Genomic DNA, 14,905 nt, shown 5'->3' with positions numbered 1-14,905 from the left:
TGACAGGTCCCCTTTAACAGCAAGTGTATAAATGTCTAAATTACAATTTATTGAATGTTTTCTTACAAATATATATATATATATATATATATATATATATATATACACAGTACAGACCAAAAGTTTGGACACACCTTCTCATTCAAAGAGTTTTCTTTATTTTCATGACTATGAAGGCATTAAAACTATGAATTAACACATGTGGAATTATATACATAACAAACAAGTGTGAAACAACTGAAAATATGTCATATTCTAGGTTCTTCAAAGTAGCCACCTTTTGCTTTGATTACTGCTTTGCACACTCTTGGCATTCTCTTGATGAGCTTTAAGATGTACTCCCCTGAAATGGTCTTCCAACAGTCTTGAAGGAGTTCCTAGAGATGCTTAGCACTTGTTGGCCCTTTTGCCTTCACTCTGCGGTCCAGCTCACCCCAAACCATCTTGATTGGGTTCAGGTCCGGTGACTGTGGAGGCCAGGTCATCTGGCGCAGCACCCCATCACTCTCCTTCATGGTCAAATAGCCCTTACTTTCAAAGTTTTCCCAATTTTTCGGCTGACTGACTGACCTTCATTTCTTAAAGTAATGATGGCTACTCGTTTTTCTTTACTTAGCTGCTTTTTTCTTGCCATAATACACATTCTAACAGTCTATTCAGTAGGACTATCAGCTGTGTATCCACCTGACTTCTCAATGCAACTGATGGTCCCAACCCCATTTATAAGGCAAGAAATCCCACTTATTAAACCTGACAGGGCACACCTGTGAAGTGGAAACCATTTCAGGGGACTACCTCTTGAAGCTCATCAAGAGAATACCAAAAGTGTGAAAAGCAGTAATCAAAGCAAAAGGTGGCTACTTTGAAGAACCTAGAATATGACATATTTTCAGTTGTTTCACACTTGTTATGTATATAATTCCACATGTGTTAATTCATAGTTTTGATGCCTTCAGTCATGAAAATAAAGAAAACTCTTTGAATGAGAAGGTGTGTCCAAACTTTTGGTCTGTACTATATACACTGCTCAAATAAATAAAGGGAACACAAAAATAACACATCCTAGATCAGAATTAATTAAATATTCTTCTGAAATACTTTGTTCTTTACATAGTTGAATGTGCTGACAACAAAATCACACAAAAATAAAAAAATGGAAATCAAATTTTTCAACCCATGGAGGTCTGGATTTGGAGTCCCACTCAAAATTAAAGTGGAAAAACACACTACAGGCTGATCCAACTTTGATGTAATGTCCTTAAAACAAGTCAAAATAAAGCTCAGTAGTGTGTGTGACCTCCACGTGCCTGTATGACCTCCCTACAACGCCTGTGCATGCTCCTGATGAGGTGGCGGATGGTCTCCTGAGGGATCTCCTCCCAGACCTGGACTAAAGCATCTGCCAACTCCTGGACAGTCTGTGGTGCAACGTGACGTTGGTGGATAGAGCGAGACATGATGTCCCAGATGTGCTCAATTGGATTCAGGTCTGGGGAACGGGCAGGCCAGTCCATAGCATCAATGCCTTCGTCTTGCAGGAACTGCTGACAAACTCCAGCCAGATGAGGTCTAGCATTGTCTTGCATTAGGAGGAACCAAGGGCCAACCGCACCAGCATATGGTCTCACAAGGGGTCTGAGGATCTCATCTCGGTACCTAATGGCAGTCAGGCTACCTCTGGCGAGCACATAGAGGGCTGTGCGGCCCTCCAAAGAAATGCCACCCCACACCATTACTGACCCAATGCCAAACCGGTCATGCTGGAGGATGTTGCAGGCAGCAGAACGTTCTCCATGGCGTCTCAAGACTCTGTCACGTCTGTCACATGTGCTCAGTGTGAACCTGCTTTCATCTGTGAAGAGCACAGGGCGCCAGTGGCGAATTTGCCAATCTTGATGTTCTCTGGCAAATGCCAAACGTTCTGCACGGTGTTGGGCTGTAAGCCAACCCCCACCTGTGGACGTCGGGCCCTCATATAACCATCATGGAGTCTGTTTCTGACCGTTTGAGCAGACACATGCACATTTGTTGCCTGCTGGAGGTCATTTTGCAGGGCTCTGGCAGTGCTCCTCCTGTTCCTCCTTGCACAAAGGCGGAGGTAGCGGTCCTGCTGCTGGGTTGTTGCCCTCCTACGGCCTCCTCCACGTCTCCTGATGTACTGGCCTGTCTCCTGGTAGCGCCTCCATGCTCTGGACACTACGCTGACAGACACAGCAAACCTTCTTGCCACAGCTCGCATTGATGTGCCATCCTGGATAAGCTGCACTACCTGAGCCACTTGTGTGGGTTGTAGACTCCATCTCATGCTACCACTAGAGTAAAAGCACCCCAGCATTCAAAAGTGACCAAAACATCAGCCAGGACGCATAGGAACTGAGAAGTGGTCTGTGGTGACCACCTGCAGAACCACTTCTTTATTGGGGGTGTCTTGCTAATTGCCTATAATTTCCACCTGTTGTCTATCCCATTTGCACAACAGCATGTGAAATTGATTGTCACTCAGTGTTGCTTCCGAAGTGGACAGTTTGATTTCACAGAAGTGTGATTGACTTGGAGTTACATTGTGTTTTTTAAGTGTTCCCTTTAATTTTTTGAGCAGTGTATATATATATATACATATATACACACCTAAAGAATTATTAGGAACACCTGTTCTATTTCTCATTAATGCAATTATCTAGTCAACCAATCACATGGCAGTTGCTTCAATGCATTTAGGGGTGTGGTCCTGGTCAAGACAATCTCCTGAACTCCAAACTGAATGTCAGAATGGGAAAGAAAGGTGATTTAAGCAATTTTCAGCGTGGCATGGTTGTTGGTGCCAGACGGGCCGGTCTGAGTATTTCACAATCTGCTCAGTTACTGGGATTTTCACGCACAACCATTTCTAGGGTTTACAAAGAATGGTGTGAAAAGGGAAAAACATCCAGTATGCGGCAGTCCTGTGGGCAAAAATGCCTTGTGGATGCTAGAGGTCAGAGGAGAATGGGCTGACTGATACAAGCTGATAGAAGAGCAACGTTGACTGAAATAACCACTCGTTACAACCGAGGTATTCAGCAAAGCATTTGTGAAGCCACAACACGCACAACCTTGAGGCGGATGGGCTACAACAGCAGAAGACCCCACCGGGTACCACTCATCTCCACTACAAATAGGAAAAAGAGACTACAATTTGAACGAGCTCACCAAAATTGGACTGTTGAAGACTGGAAAAATGTTGCCTGGTCTGATGAGTCTCGATTTCTGTTGAGACATTCAAATGGTAGAGTCCGAATTTGGCGTAAACAGAACATGTATCCATCCTCTGATGGCTACTTCCAGCAGGATAATGCACCATGTCACAAAGCTCGAATAATTTCAAATTGGTTTCTTGAACATGACAATGAGTTCACTGTACTAAAATGGCCCCCACAGTCACCAGATCTCAACCCAATAGAGCATCTTTGGGATGTGGTGGAACGGGAGCTTTGTGCCCTGGATGTGCATCCCTCAAATCTCCATCAACTGCAAGATGCTATCCTATCAATATGGGCCAACATTTCTAAAGAATGCTATCAGCACCTTGTTGAATCAATGCCACGTAGAATTAAGGCAGTTCTGAAGGCAAAAGGGGGTCCAACACCGTATTAGTATGGTGTTCCTAATAATTCTTTAGGTGAGTGTATATATATATATATATAAAACAATAACATGGTGCTTGCAAATTGCGGTGACATTTTCCTTTTAAAGGACTTTTCTCAAAATAGCCTTTATATCATTAATAGTGATGCATTAAGCGGCATAGACAATATTCAAATTCGTGATATTTCACAAATTTTTAGCCACATATTTGCTAATTCAAGAATTCACGATGGTGAAAATCAGTAATGTAATATTTGCAAATTGCACATGCAATTTCACTACCTATAACAAACAGACAATTACACAAAGGCTGTATGCCAAAAGCCAGGTATGTGCTAACCAATAACCTATCCATAAGACGGGTACAGTCAGCATACCTTACAATGGCAGCCTTGTGCACTATGAGACATTCAAATCCAGCTCTCATCTGACTGAGAGCCAGTAAGCCTGAAAGTTGCTTGATTTAAGTTGGAGGGCTTGGAGGGAACTGTGCACCTAGATCATTATCATTAGGGTGACAAAAAAAATTATAATTTTTTTTTGTATGCCATCTTACTATTCTCTCACTGCTTAGGAGGGCTGCATAAAAATGTTCAGTTTTCTAATTGTCCTAATATTATATTCAATAACCTTTCTATGCTGTTTTGTCATGTAAACTCATTTGCATAAACTTGAATATGTGAAAGACATGCAAATTAGCAGAATCTGCCTTGTTTTTCAGCTGAAACACTATTTGTATGTCTTTCCCATATTCAAGTTTATGCAAAAACTGTCAACATGGTCAGTAGAAATGAGCAGTTATAACAAATTCCATTTGGCTGCTTCCCTGAATTTTACAAAGAAATTCGATTTGTGACTAATTACTTTGTCCTGAAGCACATTCCTATTTATTTTTCTTGAAATGGCGCTTAAAAAAATACATAGTCATCTCATCCATTTGCGAACAAAGAGGCCGTCGTGGCCATCTTGATTGAAGACACTATAAAATATTTCTGGCCGGGCATGGTGACATCATCACACAGTTTCTGCAATCATGATGGCCACAACGGCCTCTCCGTGCTCAAATGGATGAGGTGAGTATGTATTTAAAAAAAAAAAAGCCATTTCAAGATTTTTTTTTTTACCATGAAGCGCTTCACGGCTAATCAAATTTTTCCTGAAGTTTGGATTGGTCAATTTGTTTGGCTTTGATTCGCTAATGGTCAGATTACCACTAACCAGGCCTTTATGGCAATCCCATTAACCTCTTATGACTAAAATGTTTTAATATGACAAAAAGTCAGTTTTGAAATCTTTAGGCCTCATGCACACAACCGTATGTGTTTTGGGGCCCACTCCCAGCGAATCCACAAAACACGGATTTCGGCTGTGTGCGTCCTGCACTTTCCCATTTCTCACATTCCGCTCTAATGCTCGGCATTATTTGTGACCCCATAGAAATGAATGGGCGCGCGTGCAATCCACAAAAAATGTGGATCGAACGTGGACCAAAAATACAGACATGTGCATGAGGCCTTACTTTACCATTTAATTTTTTATAAAAAAAAGTTCCCTTTACCTATATGGTCACTATATAATGTATATAATTGGTTGGGACTAGAGTTACGGTATCTGTCTTCTGCCCTTCGTGAAATATGTGTGAAGTAACCAATCAGAACCAGTTTAGTTAAAGAGATTCTATGGAGCATTTCTGTTTAAAGGGGTTCTGCAGTTTGTTTAAACTGATGATCTATCCTCTGGATAGATCATCAGCATCTGATCGGCGGGGGTCCGATACCTGGGGCCCCTGCCGATCAGCTGTTTGAGAAGGCAGCGGCGCTCCAGGAGCACCGCGGCCTTCTCACTGCTTACCGCAGGCCCAGTGACGTCACGACTAGTATCACTGGCCTGGGCGCGGCTAAGCTCCATTCAAGTGAACAGAACTTAGCCCCGCCCAGGCCATTGATACTAGTCGTGACATCACTGTAAACAGTGAGAAGGCCGTGGCACTACTGCCAGCGCCGCTGCTTTCTCAAACAGCTGATCGGCAGGGGTCCTGGGTGTCGGACCCCCGCCAATCAGATGCTGATGATCTATCCAGAGGATAGATCATCAGTTTAAACAAACTGCAGAACCCCTTTAATTTGTAGTGATGTAATTATACAAAGAGATGATCTTCTGAATGGGAAGAAGTTAGAAACATGTAGTAGCGCCTCAGCTCTATGTATAATATGGCAATGGGTCTAGATAGCATTTTGGAAAAAAGTAAAGTATATACTGTATATATTTTCATAATCTCTTGATCCAGTCATGTGAGGAGGCCATCACTGGTCAATCTGTCTCTTCCACAACTGGTGCTTTTTAACTTCAATCTAATGCCTCTGTTTGGAAATTCATATCTAGGTTGGCCTTCAATGCCTGAACAATCTCTTTATTATCTATGGAGTTTAAAGTTTTTTCTTTCATCAAGTTATTTCTAAAGGCTGCTTTACTTTTACCAGTTAGCGATGCTGCTTTGATTCAAGGTAGCCTCAGCCTCCTATTTACAGGGAACTCATAATGTGCAGAATTTAATGTGAAAATAGAACTTATCTCTAAAAAGTTACTTTATATTTGCACTTTTAGTATTGTAACCGATGCCAGAAGAATGTAAGGTCAGTGCAGTGGACCAATACAATTCTAGTACAGATTTTACTATCAGCAGAAAGCAGTAATCATTTATTTGTCCGAGTCATATAGCATATGTAATTATAATGATAGCCTCATCCATTTACAGCGTTACAGCTCACAATGTTTAGTAACATTGCTTTTGTACCTAGGCAGCCACCATTCCTATAAAGCTAAATAATTTGGTATGGTGGCACATGAGGCATACCTTTATATATGTCAGGATATTCTAAAAATCTGCTTGTTGTCTCATCACAGGCTGAGTCTTCTTCTCTGCCCTTCCCTAAGCTTTAGGCTACATGCACACGAACGTTAGGGTTCCGTGCCTGTGCTGCGGACCGCAAATTTCTGTCCTCAATGCACGGGCGCAGACCCATTCACTTGAATGGGGTCTGTGATCCGCATCCGACGGTCTGCACCGCAAAAAAGTAGTGCGTGCGCTACTTTTTTGCGGTGTGGAGGCACGGCCAGAATCACCACGGAAGCACTCCGTAGTGCTTCTGTGGGGTTCCGATCCGTGCCTCCGTTCCGCATGTCCATGATTGCGGACCCATTCAAGTGAATGGGTCCGCGATCCGTGATGCGGAATGCACACTGCCAGGTAACGTGTATTGCGGACCCGCTGTATGCGGCCCGCAATACGACCACGGGGCACACGGTCGTGTGCATGTAGCCTTATACTGAAGATCTGTTTGTTCAGATTGGCTTCTATGTAAGCACAAAACCGGCAATAAATCATTGCATTATAACTATAGGAGGTAAAGAGGTTGCACCCAGGCCCTGGAGCCTGAGAGGAACAAAAGATCCCTCTTGCCCATATGAGGAGACCAGTATTATAAATTATGTGATCATTTTGGACCTTTTTACAGAATTTTTTTATTGGGGCCCAGGAGCCTCAGCTTCTGCCTTTATAATTTGGTTTGGTTTGTGGTAAATCTATTTTAGGCTACTTTCACACTAGCGTTCGGAGCGGATCCGTCTGATGTTTCATCAGACGGATCCGCTCCGATAATGCAGACGTTCGCATCCGTTCAGAACGGATCCGTCTGCATTAAAACTTAGAAAATTTTCTAAGTATGAAAGTAGCCTGAGCGGATCCGTTCAGACTTTACATTGTAAGTCAATGGGGAACGGATCCGCTTGAAGATTGAGCCATTTGGAGTCATCTTCAAGCGGATCCGTCCCCATTGACTTACATTGTAAGTCTGGACGGATCCGCTCGCCTCCGCATGGCCAGGCGGACACCCGAACGCTGCAAGCAGCGTTCAGGTGTCCGCTCACTGAGCGGAGCGGAGGCTGAACGCTGGCAGGCGGATGCATTCTCAGTGGATCCGCCTCCACTGAGAATGCATTGCGGCCGGGCGGCTGCGTTCAGGACCGCTCGTGAGCTCCTTCAAACGGAGCTCACGAGCGGACACCTGAACGCAGGTGTGAAAGAAGCCTTAGATGTCTACGTACAAAAGCAATCCTAGGTGACATATTCAGGACGGAATAATGTCTCGACTTTAAACTATCCTTTCAACCAATATGTCTTCAGTAGGTCTTGGATTTGTCTTATAATAATGATTTTTCCAAATAAGTATCATTATTAGTTTTGTTAAAGGCATGAGTCAATAAGGAATTTTATCTTTCCTATTATTGATAGTAAGGTAAGCAGACATTGTATCACAAAAATCTGTTCCACTCCAGTTTATAATGCCGTATGTGTTTACGCAACCCCCTTTTATTTCCACTTATACCATTTTCATAGATGGAGTCACTTTTTGTGCTTTGGAAATCCAATAGAGACAAAATAGTAAATTATCATTTAATAAGGTGTAGCTGATTTCTCCTATTTTGCTGTTTGATGGTATTATTGAGTCATTATTTTATTGATTAAGTACTGTCACGCTAGAAAAAGAATAATTTTTGTCTAATTAGGAAGGGAGAGAACCATTTTTTTCCGTTCCTTGCATATTAGTGAAGCCACAATAATAGCCCCTTCATAGTAGAGGATGTAGCTCTCTCCAATGTGACACATACACTAATACAGTTTTTTTCACATACTGCACCCCATTATTCTTATTATTTAGCTACAACAGGCAGAACCTTTTGGTCCCCTTCTGCTCTGTTGCTTGAAAGATCAATTTAGAACCATAAGCCTATCTCTTTCATTTGGAATATTGTTAACCTCGAGAAAAAATAATTTTCTCTATAATGTTCAAATCAGTTTTCTAAATACAGAATCCAAAAAAAAAACTACTTTATAGGTGGCAAAGACATGCAAATCATCTTCCAGCCATCTTCCTCCCACTATACCCAGCAGTACTCCCATAATCCCCCTCCTCCAGCATGATACAATGTAATAACTGCATGACTTTGCTAGTTATTGTGATATCTTGTGACTGTCTAGATCAGGGATGGCCAACCTGCGGCTCTCCAGCTGTTGTAAAACTACAATTCCCACCATGCCCTGCTGTAGGCTGATAGCTGTAGGATGTCTGGGCATGCTGGGAGTTCTAGTTTTGCAACAGCTGGAGAGCCACAGGTTGGCCATCCCTGTTCTAGATCATTTATATAGCAGTTATCAGTGTATTGGTCATGTGATCTCTTAAGATTACGGGCATCTTATGACTCTGACACTGTTTACCATGGGGGGGGGGGGGCTTTGGGTATTATAGAAGCACCATTGGGCAAACTGTAAGCCCATTGCTTGGATGTTTGGACCTAACTCCTGTGGGAAGTCTGGTCATTGGCCAAATGTCCTTGCCACCTATAAGGCATTTTATTTACATTTTAGTTTTAATATTTTTAGACTTTTTTTTATTAAATAAAACAGACAGGGTCATCATAGTGATAGGTCCTCTAACTATCTTCTTCACAGTGAGGTTACCCTATTACCTAAAAAGCAATATAATCAAGGAAACATACATTATATATACAGGATTATTACCTTATTATATATACAGGAGGAGGCAAAGACTAGTAGAGGAGAAGAGATCTAATGCTTAAATTGAACTATGTGGTATTGCATGTTATTAAGGCCTCATGCACACAAACTTATTTTCTTTCCGTGTCTGTTCTGGTTTTTTTGCGGACTGTGTACGGAACCATTCAGTTCAATTGGTCCGCAAAAAAATATGGAATTTACTCTGTGTGCATTCCGTTTCCGTATGTCCATATGTCCGTTCCGCAAAAAAATAGAATATGTCCTTTTTACGCATTACGGACAAGGATAGTACTGTTCTATGAGGGGCCAGCTGTTCTATTCAGCAAAATACGGAAAGCACCTAGACGTCATCCGTATTTTGCGGTTCCATTTTTTTCAGACCTCAAAATACATACAGTCATGTTCATGGGGCCTAATAAGCAGATTTCTGGACTTTGGCCCTGAAAAGTCACGTCAAAAATTTTAAAGGAGAATTCAAATAAAACATCTCTCCTTTAGGACTTTTGGATAAAAATATATAAGAATGAATGGACTGTTCCAATACTTTGAACCAAGTTTCAACAACAGTATTGCATTGCGCTGTTCATATACAAGTCACACTTATTTGTATTATGGGTATAATACAGGGATGTTTGATAAGAATATTAGTAGAACAGTTACTCACTCAAAGAAGGTCGTCCATCCAGTTTCATCACTTTTTGTTGCAAGGAGTCCACTGTTGCCATGATAGGTAAATAATACCAATTCTTGGCTCTGGGCAGTCATGCTCTTCAGGCAGCCATTGGTGCCAATTGTTAACCAGATTACTTGATTGTCAGGCGCAACAATTCTCACTGGCATACGGTTTGGATCCCTTCTGATGCGGAGGGTGTTTCCATTGCTGTCAGTCACTGCGGTTATGTCATTTTCATTACTATAGCTGAAGTTGTATAAGTAGTCTCCAGTTATTAGGCTCATTGTATATTGATGGGTACCATTGACATCAAAAATATAAAGTTCTTGATCAGTCGGGGATGCAACTTCATAATAATTAATTGAACTAAGCTCAGGCTTGTTTTTGGAGACAGCACGGATTCTAATATTGCCCAGATCTGCAATGTATAATGTGCCATCTGGGGAAGCAGCAAGTGATGATGGGGCACTTAATTTGGCATCTTTTGCATAACCATCTCCATTTTGGTAGCAGTCACAATTGGCATCATTTTTGCAGTCACATTCCGATGGTATGCCAGCGACCAACGAAATCTCTCCATCAGTAGTAACTTGTCGAATGCGATTTACCTTCTTTTCATCAGTTTCAGTGATGTACAGCACTCCACTGTAGGATACTGATATAGCGGTGGCAGATTCTAGTATTGCTTGAACTGCATATTTTCCTACTGAGTATTCAACACCTGGAACTTGACAGTACATTGGCCTTCCTGCAGCAATGCGGACTTGGCGATTCTCAGTGATTTGCAATACTACATTGTTGTCCAGAACATATATAGAGTTGTCCATTGGATTAATGGCTAAATCCGTTGGCCATTCCAATCTTACCTGTTGAATACAAAGTGGCAAGTATAGTAAGGTGCTTTAATTGAGAAATATATGATCTAGAAATCAGTCATTAATCACATATTAAATGCTATGTATATAATTTCCTTGTAAATGCTATCCCATCTATATGGCGGAAATTTGTAAGCCATCCAGCCTGGAGCTGAACTCCTTCTTCTGCTTCCCAACAAAAATCCAAAGCAATCTTCTACAGCCGTCACTAGGGAGAGTTCAGGGCATAGAGATTTTTACAGCAACCACCGAGTTCAAAAGTAGCAATATAAATGAATGTGCACCAAGCTCCCCCAAGTGGTGGCTGCAGGCAGACAGTTTTATAGTGTGAAGAAAATTTGGTAATTTAGAGCTGTGTAGAGGAGATCCAAAAATGTATTGACATCAGTTGTCTGGTGTAAATGCTTTGAGAATAAAATTCACAGATTTTTGCAGACAGCACCCATACGCAGTTGGTGCTGTCTGCCTAATACAGTAGGCACCTGCCCGCAATGACGGGGAACGGTGATCACGCCGAACCCCATCATTTAACCTCTCAGACGCGTTCAAAAGTGTTTGATGAGGCTCCCTCTGTCTTCTGACTGGAGCTCACGCATTGAAATCGCGGGGGTTCTGATTGATTACCATGACAGCCTGGAACCTACTGAAACTTCTCTATTAGGGTGAATGGGCCTAAGGATCAGAAGATCACAGGTTTTATGCCCCTAAGAGGGCTAAAAGTTATTGTGAATAAAAATTTAAAAGCAAAACTGTTAAAAGTTTAAATCACTCCACTTTCTAACTTTTGCATATAGAAAATATATAAACGATAAAAAATAAACATATGAGTTATTGCCGTAAATGACATGATGAAAAAAACAATAAAAATACACGAGTCATCATTTTTTAGTCTCCTTGTCCCCCTAAAAAAAGTTGAATAAAAGTGATCAAAAAGTTGTATGCACCCCAAAATTGGTGCCAATAAAACCTACAGTTTTTCCCGCACAAAACAAGCCCTCATACAGCGCTGTAGACAAAAGTATAAAAAGTTATAGATGAATTTTTTTCCATTTCTTAATTTTTTTTTCAAAAATAATAAAACCAAATAAAAACTATACAAATTTGGTATCACTGTAATCGTATTGACCCTCTGAATAAGGACATAATTTCATTTTTAATGTGCAGTGAATACCGTAATGTCAAAACCCCAAAAACCTTTGTGGAATTGTGTTTTTTTTTTGTTTTGTTTTTTATCCCACAATTTTTTTTGCCTGCTTTCCAAATCAAGAAATGGTAAATTAATAAAGCTCTATAAATATGGAGTTGGTGGTAGGTAAATTCTTACTGCAAACAGTTGTTTCCTGCACAATCATTAAATTGCAATAATAATGTCTCATTAGTTTACTACCTCGCTGATATGCATGCTTGTGTCACAGGTCAGGGGCCGTGCCGAGGTCAGGTCATTTGATCCAAGCAGTGTTGATATGATCCCATTTTGATCTACTTTTCTGATGACCTTTCCATCCACAAAGTAGATTAATCCATTCTTATCCACTGCAATTCCTTTATGTAAGAAGACAAACAACCCAGATCACTAGTTACAATTCTCAGTTATGGCGCAAGCAAAGCAGATATGAAGACGGTATGCAAATCAGATCTTAACAAGCTCTTCCTCTAATACCTCCAGATGTAAGTCAGGCCTTGATAGGAGGTATGCATAGAAAAAATGTCACACGGCCACTGTCACACAGTGAAAGCATCTGTAGCAGTCAGTTTATACCGTCTTGTGTAGATAAATGGGACAGTAGCATCAAATCTTCTGTGTGGATTGACCCTGAGCACCAGATACAACTAAACGCATATTCACACTGAATTATATGTTGAGTGCATTCTCTGGGAAACCTCTTAGCCTATATGTTAAATATCTATCCATAGAGCCCCATTCACACGACAGAGACCTTCTTTGGGATGATATACATGGACACTTTTTTCTTGCAAAACATGGTAAATTAGTTGACTATACTACTCTATATAAAGACATCCTGAAAAAAAGGTGACAAAGGCCACAGTGTTATACTTTGGAGGCATTGGTCGGAGATATATCGGAATGTCCAAATTTCCAATTTAAACTGCAAATAGCAGATAACAGATAGTATGCACACATAGCTGATGATTTAAATACAAAAGATGACCAACTATGAGGATATATATTACGGCCATTTTTTGCATAGGTATGTTTTTTGGCATAACAAATAATACAACATAATGTTGCAACAAAAATCTAAGTCACTCACCTTTTGGAGTGGTGAGCGTTGCTTCAACAGCTTTTCCCCCTTCTCCACACCTTGCCTCGTCAAAGGGAGTGCATTGTTCCCCTGTGCCAGCAATCACTTCGGCATTCTTGATCAAATCTTTGGCTCCTGTAAGTGACTTGGGACGGTAGATTTTTCGGGTGTTTGCATCGGACACATATAGATCTCCTGTTACAGGGTCAGTGGCCAGGTAATAGCGGTGAGCTAGGTTGCTACTGCAGAAATAAAGAGTAAAACAAGAAGATTAGAGAATAACGGAACATATAACACAGAGCATAAATAACATATGGAGTACACAAAGTGTTCATCATTTTGACACAACTGTTTAATTTATCCTATTTGCCTTAGGCCTCATGCACACGACCGTTTTTCGGGTCCGCATCCGAGCCGCAGTTTTTGCAGATCGGATGCGGACCCATTCACTTAAATGGGGCCACAAAAGATGCGGACAGCACTCCGTGTGCTGTCCGCATCTGTTGCTCTGTTCCGAGGCCCCGCCAAAAAAATATAGCATATCCTATTCTTGTCCGTTTTGCGGACAAGAATAGGCATGTCCACAATGGGCCGCCCGTTCCGTTCCACAAATTGCGGAAAGCACACGGGCAGCTTCTGTTTTTTGCGGATCTGCGGTTTGCGGACCACAAAAAATGGAACGGTCGTGTGCATGAGCCCTTAAAGGGCTTATCCTGCGAAAACCATAACTATGCAATAAATAGGGTAATTCAAATGATGCATTTTTGCAAGATACATGCAATAAAAATATTATTCCATTTTAATGTAGATTACATTTTCCTCTCCAGTAGCACCCCCCGCTGTTTATCCTTCTGGTCCACCTACTCCTGCATTCAGTGGTGGACCAACATGCTGAATAGCTTTCCTGCTCTCTTCCCCCTCTCAGTGCTGCATTTTGATCTCATAGAGAAGCAGGTGAAATGGTCCAGACACCTTTCATTCATATATCCCTAGTTCCAAATCTATAAAACCATGTACACAGAACCATTTTATTATTTGTATTATTATTATTATTATTATTATTATTTTAAGCACTGATATAGTGCTGACATATTCCGTAGCGCTTTACAGACATTAGCATCCAACTAGCATCACAATCTTGTTCCCTATCAGTATGTCTTTTGAGTGTGGGAGAAAACCCACACAAACATGGGGAGAACATACAAACTCCATGCAGATGTTGTCCTCTCTCTGGACAGTGGATAAGTAAATGATGAGGGTATTACATACCATATGCATCTCTGGGGAGAAAGGAGTTAACAAGAGCTAATCCTGGGAAATCCAGGTGCTTGATTGTCTCATGTGAGCTGCTGACCACCCACAGAAAGGGAAGAAAGAACTCCAGATAATCAGATACAGTTGTAGCATGGTTAACACACAAACTCTTAACTCAAATTTCTTAACTCATCACGTTTTCTTGAAACAAAAGCCATTGAAAAGCAGTTGAAGGTGTTTGCTTAATGCATTTAGTTTAGATAACACGTTTCATAAAGCATGTGTGTTAACTACATCTGTAGGTGAGTAAAAAAGAGTTTACAAGTTTTAGTATAACCCCTTTAAAACTTCATACATAACTTTAGATCTACTCTGTTAGTATTTATGAGCCTGGGGAAAGAAGGTGTGCCAAGCACCAGAAACAACACAGATGTCAATTGATCCAAAAGGAAAACATGTCAGATCAAGCCACGTGTTGCCAGTCTCACAGATCTCCGGCCACCTTTCACGGGAACGTCCGTATATGTCGGTACGTCTGTGCCAAGATAATAGATAGATGATAGGTAGATAGATACTAAGAAATGTATAACAGGAAGAAATATAAATAGATAAGATACCAGTAAGGTCTCATACACACGGC

At 41.2% G+C, this 14,905-nt stretch overlaps 1 protein-coding gene across 8 annotated transcripts in view; it reads right to left on the bottom strand.

The window, feature by feature from the left end:
* The window catches only part of TENM3 (teneurin transmembrane protein 3), a 1,407,247-nt gene that overhangs the window by 30,402 nt on the left and 1,361,940 nt on the right, over positions 1-14,905 (bottom strand). For all 8 annotated transcript variants that reach the window (XM_040418697.1, XM_040418698.1, XM_040418703.1 and 5 more), the window contains 3 exons: positions 13,021-13,253; positions 12,135-12,289; positions 9,864-10,738 (listed from right to left, as the gene is read on the bottom strand). In XM_040418697.1, coding sequence (XP_040274631.1) covers positions 9,864-10,738; positions 12,135-12,289; positions 13,021-13,253 — 1,263 coding nt within the window. The remainder of the gene's footprint in view (positions 1-9,863; positions 10,739-12,134; positions 12,290-13,020; positions 13,254-14,905) is intronic.

Source organism: Bufo bufo, chromosome 2, assembly GCF_905171765.1.
Source record: "Bufo bufo chromosome 2, aBufBuf1.1, whole genome shotgun sequence".
Classification (NCBI taxonomy): Eukaryota; Metazoa; Chordata; class Amphibia; order Anura; family Bufonidae; genus Bufo; species Bufo bufo.
This window is presented reverse-complemented; position numbering and strand designations above follow the sequence as displayed.